General features: G+C 38.6%; 1 protein-coding gene across 2 annotated transcripts in view; it reads right to left on the bottom strand.

The window, feature by feature from the left end:
* Window positions 1–14,703, bottom strand: part of trappc9 (trafficking protein particle complex subunit 9) — a 341,471-nt gene that overhangs the window by 246,016 nt on the left and 80,752 nt on the right. For both annotated transcript variants that reach the window (XM_041809216.1, XM_041809217.1), the window contains one exon: window positions 13,061–13,224. In XM_041809216.1, coding sequence (XP_041665150.1) covers window positions 13,061–13,224 — 164 coding nt within the window. The remainder of the gene's footprint in view (window positions 1–13,060; window positions 13,225–14,703) is intronic.

Here is a 14,703-nt window from a genome sequence, read left to right as displayed (position 1 = left end):
CTTGTGAACACCACAGAGACTATACCTTTCCAACTAATGAGAGGGACTATCCAGCTTGTCATCAGCACACAGTTCAAACGCCGGCATCTCTGATGGTATGGGGTTGCATTAGAGCCTATGACATGGGTAGCTTACACATCTGGAAAGGTACTATCAATGCTGAAAAGTAAATAGAGGTTTGAGAGCAACATATGCTCCGGCTGTTTCTCTCAAAGAAAGCCTTGCATGTTTCACTGACTTGCATTGCAAGACAACGTAGCACAAATCCATTACAACAGCATGGCATCGCTGTTGCAGAGTTTGGGTGCTGAACTGGCCTGTATGTGCCCAGACCTTTCACCAAAAGAAAACATCTGGCTACTCATAAATCCAAAAAACTGGCAAAGAAAACCTAGGACTGTTGAGTAGGTAGAAGCACACATCAGACAAGAATGGGACAACATTCCCCTTCCAAAACTACAGAAAAGGTCTTCCCACCTCCCAGACTGAAGAGCGGAGGCTACACTACGGTAAACATGGCCCTGTCCCTACTTTTTTGAGATGTGCTCCTTCATATTCATGAGAAGGTAATATGTCTCTGTTTCAACATATGATAAATGGTTTATGTTCTAGTGTGAATATGGGTTTATTAGATTCACAAATTACTGCATTCCTTTTTTAATTTACATATTACACAGCACCCCAACTTTTTGGAATCAGGGCTGTATATGCCCAAGGTGAAACTCAATTAATTACCCAGCATTATTGAATGACATGTCACTGTCTACTCTTACAAATAGTCACTCAAACCTACTGCCATGGGACATCTCAATTAAACTAAATGTTCATCTGATTATGTCAAAAGTGAAATAGTTAATTATCTTTGACATTGGTGTACTTAATGAAGAATATAGCCCCTCTACAGCCATTTTTACACCTAACAATATCAAACATGTCCTTAATTAATACAGAGAAACCCAGACTGACTCATGTGACACACTCCGGACAGGCACTGATGTGACATTAAAATGGCCTTCAAAGGTCACCCAGAGCAGATATGGTAGACTTAATTACTAACAGAGGTTCTTTTTGTACTACAATAAACCATGCAGCAAAATAACATCCACAGTGTCTAAATAGAGGAAATATTGACTGTGTTTGATTCTGTTAAGTAGAACTCCCCTCAGGGTACAGAAAGTGATTGCAATGCAGAATAACCAAGGCAGCCATATTTGAAACCCATTAACTACCATACACCAGCATTCAGACACTTTCTAGTTTTCATTTATGTTTGATAATCACAGGCACAACAGAAAAGTGTGCGTTGATTAAATGTCCATTTATACATATGTCTTCAGGCTTCAACCAGCACACCATCACTGGCTGTATGTGTGCTTACAACAATACATTCATTTTGTTGCTCTATTTCCAATCTCTACACTTGAGTTCAATGTGCTACATCATTAATGCAGCCATTAATCAAATCAAGAATTACTTTATTTGTTGTTGTTTGCACCAGTAGCACCTGCAATAATTATAGCTGTCTGAGAAAAGCTCTTTGATGTAACTGTTAATATCAGCTTCACATTAGCTTGCCAAAAATGTAACAGTGTTCTTCGGCCCCTCCTCCAAAGGATTTGATGTGGTTTTTGGGGGTTAAATCTTTTTGTGAAATACTGGCAAATTAATCAGCTGACTTTTTGATAATACAGTATCAAAGTGATATAAAATAGGGACACTGTTGTGCTATCTCATTTCACTTATAAAAACTCACAGAAAGCTTAGTGGAAAAGGGTTAAGTGTTAACGACAGTGTTAAGCACTGTTTTTCTGAATAAGCAATATATCTCCTACCTCACAGTCATGGTTCAGAACACTCTGATGCTGCAGTGCAGCACTAATTTACATACAAATCTTAAGTCAAGATCATAAAATGTATGTCTTTGAACTTATTTGAATCCAAGACGCTAGTCAGACTTGCCACACTTTGCCAGGGAACTAAAAAATGTGGTCCGGAATGCTTAATAATTGAAATTCAAATGTGAAAAAAAGTTGTTAAACGCAGTTAACCATAAAACTCAATTACTAAACTCAATTAAAACATTGATCTGTGGACAGCCTTAGAAGTAAAAAATTGCTAAGGTATGCTCTTGAATTCTGCTTGCACTTTGTTGAATAAAAAAACACATTAAGGGCAAAACTTTGATCAAAGGGGACATATTAGGCAAAAATCACTTTTTCAGGCTTTTTTAACAAAAGTATGTGCTCCTGTCTGTCCACAATCCCCTCAAGCACCAGAAAAATCCATTCCCTCCCCCTCTCTTTCTGCACCTTTCAGAAAATGTGCCCTGAAACAAGCTCTTCTCAGATTTTACACTAGTGACCTCACATGAGAGTAAGCACCCGACCCCAGGTTTGGTTGGTCCTCCCCCACTTGGAGGAAAGTTCTGTCCTCCTCTCCTGATTCTCTCAGCTACCAGCTGAGATGAGTGAGTTACCCAGCTGACTGAAGTCTGGGAGATTGACAGTTCAAATCCCAGTGGGGTCCTAAACTTTGGATAAAAGTGTCTGTAGCATCAGAAGTGCCACATCCATTTCCAGAGAGGGGCGTGGTCAGGGGCGGAGTCAGACAGCTCATTAACATTTAAAGCCACAGACACAGAAACAGCTTGTTTTGAACAAGGCTTGAAACAGAGGCGTTTTAGAAATACAAAAAGCCAATACTGGAGTGTTTTTTCAGCAATAAACTTCACAGACATGTTTTGGGGACCTCTGAGACCAACATGAACTTGTCTTAAAAGGGTAAAATATGTGCCCTTTAAGGTTCTTAAAATATAAGAAATAGTTAATATGGTCTTATATGACCTTAAAGCTGCTTATAAACATCAATACACTTCTATGAGTATAATATACAAGCATAGTCATGATGCTGCTTTTAAAACCTTGACAAACTATTAATAAATGCTTATTACTACTTTCTTCAACTGCAGCAACATAACAAAAATGTATAAAGTGAATTGGTCTAAATACTTTCAGAATGCACTGTCATACTTTCAGGACTTTTGTTTTCAGTTAGTGTTGCTGCACGGATGAGGCAGGAAAGATACCCTGACAGGGGATGAAAACATCAAATATAAGTCAAACAAAGACAAACCTTTAAACCTGTGGCCTGGAATACATTCAGACAAACAGAGATGATCCCTTCTTCACACAGTACAATATCTGCTCCTATTTGAATATGCGCTATATAAAATCAATAAACCTGACCACATTTGACCTTTCTTTTTTCCCCCGGACTTTTTTGTTTTAGTATCAGAGGTATGGTGGCTGTTTGTGAAACATAAAATCAGCTGCTTCAGTACAGATACCTTAGAAAAACACTGTTTTAGGTTTAAGACACTATTGCCAATTTTCTTACCAGGAAACCAAGAAAACAAATTCAGTTTTTAAGTATTTAACACTGCACTTAAAACTTGGTGACTTTTTAAATGGGATCACAACGAAGTATTGAGTGTGTGATGCAACAGAGTTCAGTCATTATTTTCTTAAAACGATTATGAAGCCTTTACACAAGGTTTGGCTTGAGTCATTTAAGATTAAAAATGTATTTTTTTGATTTGGATTGATAATAAAATTAAATATAAAACGCGTCAACTCATTGTGCAGTCATATTATATGGAAAAGAGGCAAAAAGCATAAAGGTTTGAAATTTTAGACTTTTCCAAAAACAAATGCCACAGGTCACTTCATGCCCTGTAGAAAGCGCCTGCATTTAAAACTGAATTAAAGAAGAAAAATAAAAGAGTATCCGAGGATAATAAGGAGCAGAAGAAAGACAAGTTATTCCCTGAGACTGCAGAAAATACACTTTTGAAGGAAAGAAGAGGACAGCTTGGGAGCACTTAAAATAGATAATGCAGGAAACAAAGAGAAGAAAGCTTGAAAACATGATGATTCATTCAGAAGACGTTAAAACAAAAAAAGCCGGGAGAAACGCTTTGTTCGTGGTTTTTCATTTGACCATTTTTTTCTGCTACTACTGAACATTGACAAAATTTAGGCTATTTCAAGGTTTTTGAGTGTTTTAGCATTTGGCCCTCAGTAATAATTACAGTCAACTAGTCTAGATCTAGTAAGCACTGGGGAAAAAAGCCAAAACTTAGCACCGTTTGTTCAACATGGGGTCACAAAATTGGTGGGTAAATGATGTGAATATGCCTTGCTGAGTGTGGCTAACATTAGCAGTGCTAGCAACATGACTCTTTGGTCTTTCCTTAAGGCTAACATTTGCATGTGTCTAGGCTGAATGTAGTTACTAATTGCTTTGGACAAGTGGTTATACATGAATGTAAGACGACACACAAATAATACAACTATATCTTAATTTTCTGTATCAAATAACAACCAGACTGCACTGCTCCTATGCTATCAAGCTCTGGACTCATTATGCTTGCTTACTTCCAGGTTGTTGAGTATTTATGGAAGCTCAGCAGTAGCCATTAACCAAAGTTGTTACAAGTGGAGGACAGGTGTGTTGCAGTTTAGGTATTTGATCGGGGTTTTGGGTCTGAAGTGATACAAATAATACAGTTAATTCTGGTGATGAATTCTGGAGGACCCTACTTCAACTGATAAATTTTCCAACTTTGTGTCTATTATGTCATAACCATGAATCTAAAACGGCTGGGATAAACTGGTAAATATACCTTGGGGGGTGCTGCAGTTCGACTGAAATAACTCCTCAATTGGAGTGACCAGTGTGGCTGTGCAGACAACAGTAATCCAGGGTAAGCCTGTGAGCCTGAGCTCAGGGCAAACAGACCAGTTATATTTGTAGATCTTGCAGAGGAGAAGTGTAGCAAAAGTCATGAACAAATAGAAAGCCAATGAGGAGACTCGCTTCAAAAATAATTGATAAGTTGTGAGTCTTTCCACAAGAGCGGAGAGGAGAGAGAATTGTGATTCATCACTCCACAGAACATGTTTTCACTGCTTGACAGTCCAGCGTCGGCTCCTGCCACACAGTTTTGTGTTTACATAATGCCAGTGGAAGTTTTTTTTTTTTTTTTTCATTCAACCTTTATTTAACCAAATAAGACCCTTTGAAATCGAGATCTCTTTTACAAGGGTGACCTGGCCAAGAGGTCAGCAGCACACATCATAATAAATAATACAATTCAGGGACAGAACCCAGAACCCTTCAGGTGTGGAATCAGCAGAGCATTGGGGACTTTTATGCACCATGAAGTTTCAAGAACTATGTCACTGCAAAGGTGGCATCCATCACAGTACCATACTTGAAGTCACTGAGCTCTCCAGAATGACCCACTCTAGAAAACAAATGTTCACAAATGGAGACTGCCTAGGTGCCTGATTTTATACACCTGTGGCAATGAGTCTGATTGAAACACCTGAATTCAAAAATTAAACAGTCTGGCCAAATACTTTTGTCCATATAGTGTATTTGCAGATACATTATGTGTTTGCATCTTTGGATACATTTAAGTATTTTTAACCACACATCACCCTCAGGATTATTAATTGTATGCCGACTCTGTCCACATCATAGGTACTGATAGGTTAAGGCATATTCATTATTGCAGCCACATCAACATAAATAAGAGACACCATTAGAAGTGCACCCAATTTTTCTCAACTCTGTGCGAGGCAGAAGTGGAAATCTGGTCTCGGAGGGTTTTCCTGTGAGAGTTTTTGATATACTCATAAAAGAGAATGTATTAAAAGCAAGACAAATGAAGAGTAAAGTACTGCAAGTGTGACAGAAGCTTCCTGGTAAGACAAGATCTAAGAGTAAACCCTTTGACAGAGAATGTGTTAACGTAGCCTGTCCTCAATTAAACATGGAACCCTCGGGCCATTTTGGAAATGTCAGATCAATTCCAATAACTGGTTCCCAGTGTCTATTTCTCTGCTCATCATTCTGAGAGTGAGCTCCTGCTGAGAGCAAAGGTATGAGAAGTGGTTAAAGAAAAGGTTATTTTTCTCAGTTTATTCTGAAGCTGCAGTAATTTATTATAAATGCTTAAACAAGAGGAAATAGCAGACATTATCTCAGTCTGGTCCTTTCTGAGGCCTTTTGAGATAAGTCAGACATCAAGTTTATGACAAAGTGTGCATACTAGCGCAAATGTGCTACTGGTCCAAGGTGACTTGGCTCTACCCGATTTTGGTAACAGGAACTTTGTTTTCCATGACTTTGATATTACCTCCTCGACACTGGTGGGACTGCTGAAGCGCTGCCGCTCAAAACTGACATAACTGACATGAGCCATGGAGGAGCAGACCTGCTTCTCAGTCTGTTGCTGTCTGTCAAGGAGACAAGTTTGGCGCCAGAGATAGTCGCAAGTAGCAAACAAAACATTACAGAAAAATACAGTAGAGTTTTGGATAGATTTACTCGATTATGGCAAAAATCCTCATCACAACTATTCTAGTTGACTCTGACATCACCATTAATAAACACTAGGGGCTGAAACGATTCCTCCAATTAACCAAGTGATTCCATTCAAAAAGTTCCTCGAGGCAAATTATCTGTCTTGAGGCTTTGCTTAAATCAGTCATGTATCCATATACACCCATGCTGTAAGCTTGGACATCGCGCCCTGTGTTGCATGGCGTGTTGTGTTTCGCATGGACAGCTATTTGTGTGGCACAATGCACTTGTTTTCGCTGTTACTATAACGTAACATGCATGATGCTAGGCTTGAAAATCAAGAGGGAAGAGAAGTTAATGCAGTGACGTTTACTGGTACTCTTCCTGTGATTTTACGCATCCACTGCCTGTGGCTTCATGGCAGATAAGGCACTACACCTGCACTGGTGAACTTACGCAGATCGCCGAGTTTACGCGCTTCCTGCATGACTTGCTGGTGTGAGACAGCGCTCAGTTTGTGTCTGCAGACTTCAGGGAATTTCATAAACTTCTCTGATTGACCCGACAGTTTCACAGAACACCACCAGGTTTCACGATTCAAGTCCAGTTTTGGTACTTTCCCTCTCTCTCTCTTCCGTGTGCACACGTTATACATTTAATGATAAATTATTTGAATGCAGCGCACTGACATCTTGATTGCAAAAAGTTCCAGCATCCCGAATAATTTGATAAGACTTAAACTGATAATGAATTGACAACAACTAAATAGAAACACACTATTGCCACAGACAGTGACTGAGACAGAGACTAAGTAGGTAAAAGTTCATCATCATATAGTCAGGATTCAACAGGTCACGAAAGCAGCTTTATCCCTTAAAACGTGTTCTCCATGTCAGTGGCTGGTCTTAAAATGTCATATCTTTATGGTGGATTAACTCAAAAACAACAATGTCCCAAAACTAAAAGTGAACACCCTTTGAAAAATAGACCATATTCCTGTAATCTAAAGGTTCAACTTTCAGCCATCAACAAACCACTGTGTGGATGATGGAGCTTTATTCTTGCTATAATATGAAATATTAGATTTATGCTTAAAGAAGAGGATTTTAAAATGATTAAGTGTCCCTTTACTTTAATGGCAAATTGGAAAATAGAAATAAACTACAATAGAAGAAATTAAGTTAAAGCACCAAACATTTCCTGGGAGAGGATCCCTAAAACCCCAAATATGGCATAATCTAATGTAATTTTTTTAACTTCCTTTCCCTGTAACTTTAAGAAATGTAAATTGCCATCAGAACTTTATTGCACTTGGTAAAATATATCTTCTTTAGAGAACTTGTAAATACCATCTTTTCATGTAGAAGTCATTTATCTGAGGGGCCAAGCTTCTTTCCTCAATTGTCTAGTACTACTTCTCCTGAAAAAGCAAAAGTGAGTGATTAAGAAAAAAGCAATATTTCTTATTAGAGTACTCGATTTATCACCAGAAGAATCGATAGAATATTTGATTACAAAAAGAATAATTTACTGCAGCCCTAATAAACGCCATCATAAACTGATTTAACATCTGCATCTGTGTGGGCATTTCAAATGATTGACCGAAGTGAAATGTTGTAAATTGTCGCATTGCATAAAGGCATTAAGCATTTCTAACAATGTTCAAATCCCTGATTAGCCAACCTGACCAGCCCCATGTGTCTAACCTGTGACAGAGCAAAATCTCACAGATTCAAGCTGCTGTGATTCTCACACAGTTGGAGCTGTAAAGTAAAAAATAAGCACGTCAGTGCCATTGACGGACCATATGTTAACAAGAAATGGGAACACATGCTGCTGATAGCGGAAATACTTTCACTGAGTAGTGAAAGTATTCCAAAGTGTCTGCTTGTGACATTAAGTATGTTTATCCTGTAGCCTGAAACATACTCTGCATGCACAGTGATCATTTCTCTGAATACTGATGGGGATTTCAGGCAGACTTTAATGCAGACTTATCACAGAAAAGAACATGCAGCTTTTGTCTTCATCCTAGTGGCAGCATAGTGGCAGCATGACATGCTTAAGGCAATACGACTAACCAGGTAAGATGCCTAATGTACATCACAAAACACAGAGCAGAGTTGAGAAAAGTTCCAAAAGATACCAATTCTTGGAAAAGGGGACTTCTCTAGTTAAAGAAAACAACAAAAGCAAAAATATTACTGAATATGAGGATGTATGCATGCATTCAGGTCTAGATTTTTGTTAGAATACAATTATATGTTAGCACAAGAATTAAGCAAAAGACATCAAATTTGAAAAGAGACATAAGCAAAACACTTATCTCTTGTACAAACTGAGGATCTGGGGTGACAAAGGGGGGTGACTCACTGCTAAATATGGTCAAAGTGGAATAAATTTAAAACAGTGTTCAGCGCTCTTGGAAAATGACGAAAAGGGAAAGAAACCAGGCATTCCAAGTGCAAAAAAATAACAAAATTAGGAAGGAAATGCTTAGAAAGCCTTTGTCAAGGTCAAATCATTTCAAAAGTCGTCACAAACATTTTTGAAATGGCTACACCTGTGTATCAACTAGTCATGAATCGGATGTCACATGAATAAGAGAAAGAGAGACCAGGTGAGAGTCTATAAACAGGGCTTACAAGTCAAAAAATATGGTCCAGTTCTCCTATACAACATCTACAGACAATCTGCATTACGTTTGTCTTGATCTTACAAAAATGTTAATCTATGTACACTACGATGTAAAAGTGTTCATGATTGTTCAAGGACCAGAGCAATGGTGAGGTGGTGTACAGCCTCAGTACTATAAGAATGATGTGGACATGATATCTACTGCAGTTCTCCCAAAGAGAGATTTAAAAGCACTATTATTGAGTTGGGTTATTAATCTTACTTTAAAAATGAAAGTCTCATTATCACCTGTCTGGACTACTGACCCCTGGCAGCACTGGGGAGACATGCCAGGAGAGCAAGACTCAGAAATTTGCTGACTGCTTTAATGATGTAGTGACTTTTTTTTCCACACAGTGAGACAAAACCCCAAAAAGAAGGCACAGAGAGAGCCAGTCAGGGTGAAGGGGGGCTGCAGAGATCTGAGGACCTGTGCAGGTGTTGAACAAAGAGATGGAACACAGACTGAAAAGCCACAGGGGCATGAAAGATGTAGAGCCAGAGACAATGGTCGGTGACCTCTGTGGCACAGTGGACACACAGACTGCAAAGGCTGGAGCAGAAACTCAGAGGGTGATGAGGTGGATCATAAGCTGTCCAGACTAAACAGCATTGATATATAAGACCTGTAAGAACATCATTCTGGATACAGTGTTGTTTGATTCAGCAGGTTAAAGCCCCTTTACTTTTTTCTCACCTTCTATACAAGCTTTAAATAGACAAAAGGCAAATCTATCTGTAATTCTATAACTTTAACTTTGACACAATATGAATACAAATCAAATAAAATCCACACCTGTTTTAATACCTCAGAAACAAAAATAAAAGTCCTTGGTTATTAATATGTAAGGCAAAAAACTATTTTGTTTTACTCACCAGAAATTGCAAGCTAAGTCATATCATATTTAATTTGCAGATGTTTCTCACGATCTGTTTCTCAGATCTAGTACTAACTTGTTAGCTTTAGATCTAGTACTAACTTGTTAGCTGTTAACATGCAGTTTTTCTTTTCACATCAAGTACATTCTGTTCGTCATAACAAATGCATATCGCTTCCAAATGCTATTGGTCTTATGCATTACTATCAATCAATCAATCAATCAATCAAACTTTATTTACAAAGCGTTTTTCATACATGACATGTAACTCAAAGTGCTGTACATGGACAAATTAAAAACATTCCCTCAAACCCACCCACCCCCACCTTTTGCGTAATATAGACAATTAGAGTCATTCCCTCACACCCACACACCCGCAACCACCCTACAGACAACAGTTACATGTGCACCCACTTACACCCACTCACACACACTGTTTCACAAACACACACAAAAATAGTGGACATTAGGCTGAGTACAAGAGGCTGAGTACAGATGAACCAGTTGAGAAAGCGCCATCAGAGGGGCCGTCTGCACCAGGAGCAGCGAGTCACCCACAGCTACAGGACACCGACGCAGGACCCAGAGGAGGGATGAGGCAGAGACACCAAACCTCCACCAGGAACCCACGAGACAGACCCCTGCAGCCATAGCCGACCACCGCTCCCGGTGCAGAGGGCTCCCCCAGAGGAAACACTGGAGATCCTAAAAATGATAAAAGGATAAAAATAAGTAAAACCTCAGTACAAATAAAACCTAAGAACTAAAATATAAAATAGCATAACTAAGAAATTAAGGTAGGAAAAGAATAAAATTCATAAATAAATACAGATTGAAGGCCTAAAATAAATAAATATCATAAATGAAATAGATAAATATTAATCAAAAGCTAAGCTAAAAAGGTGTGTCTTGAGCCTGCTCTTAAAAACATGAACGTTCTCTGCGGCCCTAATAATCGTTGTCTTATCAGCCCTTAATTTTCTAACGCAGTTCTATCTAATATTTGATACCACCCAATCCTATAGAACAGGCACCCAGCATAAAGGGCTTACAGCCCTCGTAACACTGTTTGCAGGTTCGAATACCAGTCTTACCTTGTTCAGTGCATATCATCCCCCACTCTCTCTTCTCACATCTTTTAACCCCCTTTAGCACTCCAATAAGGTAAAAAGTCCAAAGTCTTTATAAACCTCAGAGCTTTTGATCTAAGCCTTCTGGTAGAAAACGTCCTCACTCCATTTTCATTTCATTTTCATTTCATTTTGTGTGACATTAAGTCATAATCAGACAATAAAGACCTGAGTTTTGGCCAAAAAGCCTTTTTAAAGAGTCACATTAAACTTTTTACTACTAGAATCTTGTTGGTTTATCCCCATGGCCTCATGGGGGTTTTATGCTACATGTGTAAAATCCCTCCATTGTGTTATTAAGAAACCATTAGACACATAAATGGTTAATGGACTTCGGCTTGTCTAGCGCATTTCTAGGTGTCTGACCATTTAAAGTGCATAAATACCACAGGTCACACTTGCACATTTGCACACATAGGTGGTGGAGGCTGCTATGCAAAATGTCCATTCGAAATCCCATCCACGCACTTTCATTTTTGAGATTTATTTTTGGTCTTTATGCCTTTATACAGATAGGACAACGGATAAAGAGAATGTGGAGAGATAGGATGGGGTATGTCATGAGGGAAAGGAGCAAGAGACCACCCACTCTGAAGACAAAAGCCTCTGTACATGGGGCAGAAAGATATAAGCACTAGGCTATTGGTGCTCATTTATACGCATTCAAACACATTCACAAGACACTGACACAGCAGTGGGAGAAATTTAGGGTTTAGTGTTTTGCCAAAGGAGACTGAAGGTGACTAAAGAAGCCTGGGATCAAACCCCCAATCGTCCAGCTGATAGACAGCCAACTCCATCTCTGAATTAAGAATAAGGACTGAAGGAAAGAAACTGAAATAATGCAGACAGAATGGAAGAATGTAGAATAGTAGAGTGGGTTTTCTTTTGCCAGAAGATTTGCAGTAAGATCACCGCATAGAGAAGTCCTTGGGAAAATACCGTACCCTAATAACTGATTGTGCCACTCTTGGCTATGCCAAGCCACGCCTAGAATGGTCGTGCTATGTAGCAGGGCCCAGGGTTGCTGAGGTGATGCCACAGCATTACGTCATCATTCAGGATTTCTTACAGACTTGTTTCAGTAGCAACCAAAACTTTGAAATACCTGCCAGATTACCATTAGAAGAAGAAGAAGAAACTTTGGAGTAGAAACAATTGCCAACTCTTGAATTAAACAATGCTTACTGAAGCGCAGCTATTTTAACATCATCAACTCAAACTGCCACGTCATCAGCTCTCGATAAACCCTTAAATGGGTAGCTCAGTAGTGAAAAAGCAAATGCCCTGCCACGTTGGGCTGCTGTGTCAGGTCAAACCAAATAGAGTCAAGTCGCACAATTGTTAGGCAAGTTATTCCTGGGAAGGTTTACCACTGTTCCAAGTTTTCTCTATTTGTGAATAATGGCTCTCACCATGGTTGGCTGGAGTATTAAAGCTGTACAAATGCCTTTGTAACCCTTTCCCTTTCCAGACTGATAAATGTCAATGATTTTATTGCTCATCTGTTCTTAAAATCCCTTAGATTGCAACATGATGTGTTGCTTTTTGAGATCTTTCAGCCTACTTCCTTTTGTCAGACAGGTTCTATTGAAGTGATTGCTTTATTCAACAGGTCTGTCAGTAATCAGGGCTGGGTAGCTCGTGATGTGGTTATTACAGTTAATTCATAATTTCCCTTAATACATGAAATCATCATCTAAAAGCTGTATTTTTGTTTACTCTGGTTATCTTTGTGTAATACCAAAATGTTGTATGATGATCTGAAATATTAAAGTATGACAAATGTGTAAAAACATCTGAAATCAGAAGGGGAAAAACACTTTTTCAGGGAACTGTACATACTGAAAGCCTTGCATGGCATTATCATCATTGTATGAGCGTGTACGAATTGATGAATTCAGACATGTAATGTAAAGCATTTTTAGCAACCATAGGATTAAAGGGCCATACAAGTTTGATTTTTACAACCTTTTCTGCCCTCAACTTGATGGAGGTTCCTACCTTTGGTGGTGACAATCTTTGAAGTGAGCTCTAAAGTCTCAATGTTCTCAGATCCGATGTTCTCCAGGGTGATGGTCAGCTGCTGGGTCTCTCCGTTGAATAGCTGGACGGACACAGTGCTGGACAGCTCCTCTTTGGCCATCGGCTGGGGCGTATGGGCTGACCTGTTCAGGATGATCAAAAAAAGAAAATGTTTTGGTAATTATAGAAAACAAATTCACTTTATTGCTGGTCAGGACAAGTAAGCCAAAAGAGCACATTAGCCACAGACTAATCAATTCATAAGCTCAAAACACATCGGCATGATGAATCAAATCAAACCAAAAAGCAGCTCATATGGCTAAGGAGCTTTGGATCGAATACAGGATATTTTATAACGCTTTTCTTTGGTAACTTTGGTTCTTTTCTGCCATAGCAAACATATGAAATAATGGATAATATGTTGTTTAAAATATGTGGTATCAAAAAAGTAGCAAACATTTTGACAAATTTACTAACAAAATACCTTTGTCAATACCCATTGATAAAGTTTTTATCTTTACTTTTAATGTTTACACAATGTTTATTTCCTGTGCTGCTAATTTGATCTATAGTGTTTAGAATATAAAACTTGATGAAATGATTTGAAATGATGTATCTTTATTTTTTTAAAAGGTTAATCCACATTAAAGTGCAGCTTGTAAAACAGCAAACTGCCCCCAACATCTCCTTACAATTCAAACCACGTGCCATTTAGAATTTCTGGTCAGTTCCATCAAAGCATTTGCAATATTTTCATCACCTATCAAAAGCAAACCACCCACAGTGGATGTGTTTGGTTCTAAGAAGCCTCTGGTATCTGTTTTGTTTCCAAAGTATTGCACATACTGGAGCTAAGGGAATATACAAGATTAAGAAAGAGTGTGGGAGTCAGGCACAACTTTATCATACCTTATTATACATGCACATGTCAAGTATCATGATTCTACAAAGCAGTGAATGCTTTGCTTGAGGCTAGAATTACAATGGCAGCCATTACCATGCACGTTTATTCTGGGTTTGATAGCAGGTCAACACAAAAATAACTCTTTTTGAAATTCATTTTGAAGGTTTTAGCAGAGGATTGCAAACATTTCAATTTAAATAAATGGATAATCACAAAAAGCCTCTATACCAGGAACCCATTTCAAGCATGTATTTTATTTCCTTTCAACTCTATCAGTAAAATATTTGTATGAAACGTGGCTGACAGTATGCACTGGATCTTTACTCTGAGCCTCTAGGAAGGCTAAAAATAAAGCCAATGTTTAAATGTTTACACATAATATGCAAAAGGGAAACTGTAAGAGCTGCAGCCCTTGTGCTGGAGGCAGTGAGACATCTGAGAAGTCAATGAGGCATCTCATCGACCAAAGTCAGAGCTGAAGGTCTACCTGTGAACCCAGCGCAGTACCCTTGAGACGACTTGTTTCGTTTATATTCTACTTGCTTCATGTGTCTGCCACGACACTCGTCTAACACAGGAGAATAAAAAAGATGTTTCCGCCTCAAAAGCTGCTGAAGTACTGTACTTACAGAAATGACCTTAATAGTAGATTTTGTAGCAGCTCCACTGTCAGAGTAATTTACACTTCAGTGAAGGCTTTATATTTTATTCTCTTGTA

Source organism: Cheilinus undulatus, linkage group 16 (assembly GCF_018320785.1).
Source record: "Cheilinus undulatus linkage group 16, ASM1832078v1, whole genome shotgun sequence".
Taxonomy (NCBI): domain Eukaryota; kingdom Metazoa; phylum Chordata; class Actinopteri; order Labriformes; family Labridae; genus Cheilinus; species Cheilinus undulatus.
Note: the sequence above shows the minus strand (reverse complement) of the source record. Positions and strands in the feature narration are given on the sequence as shown.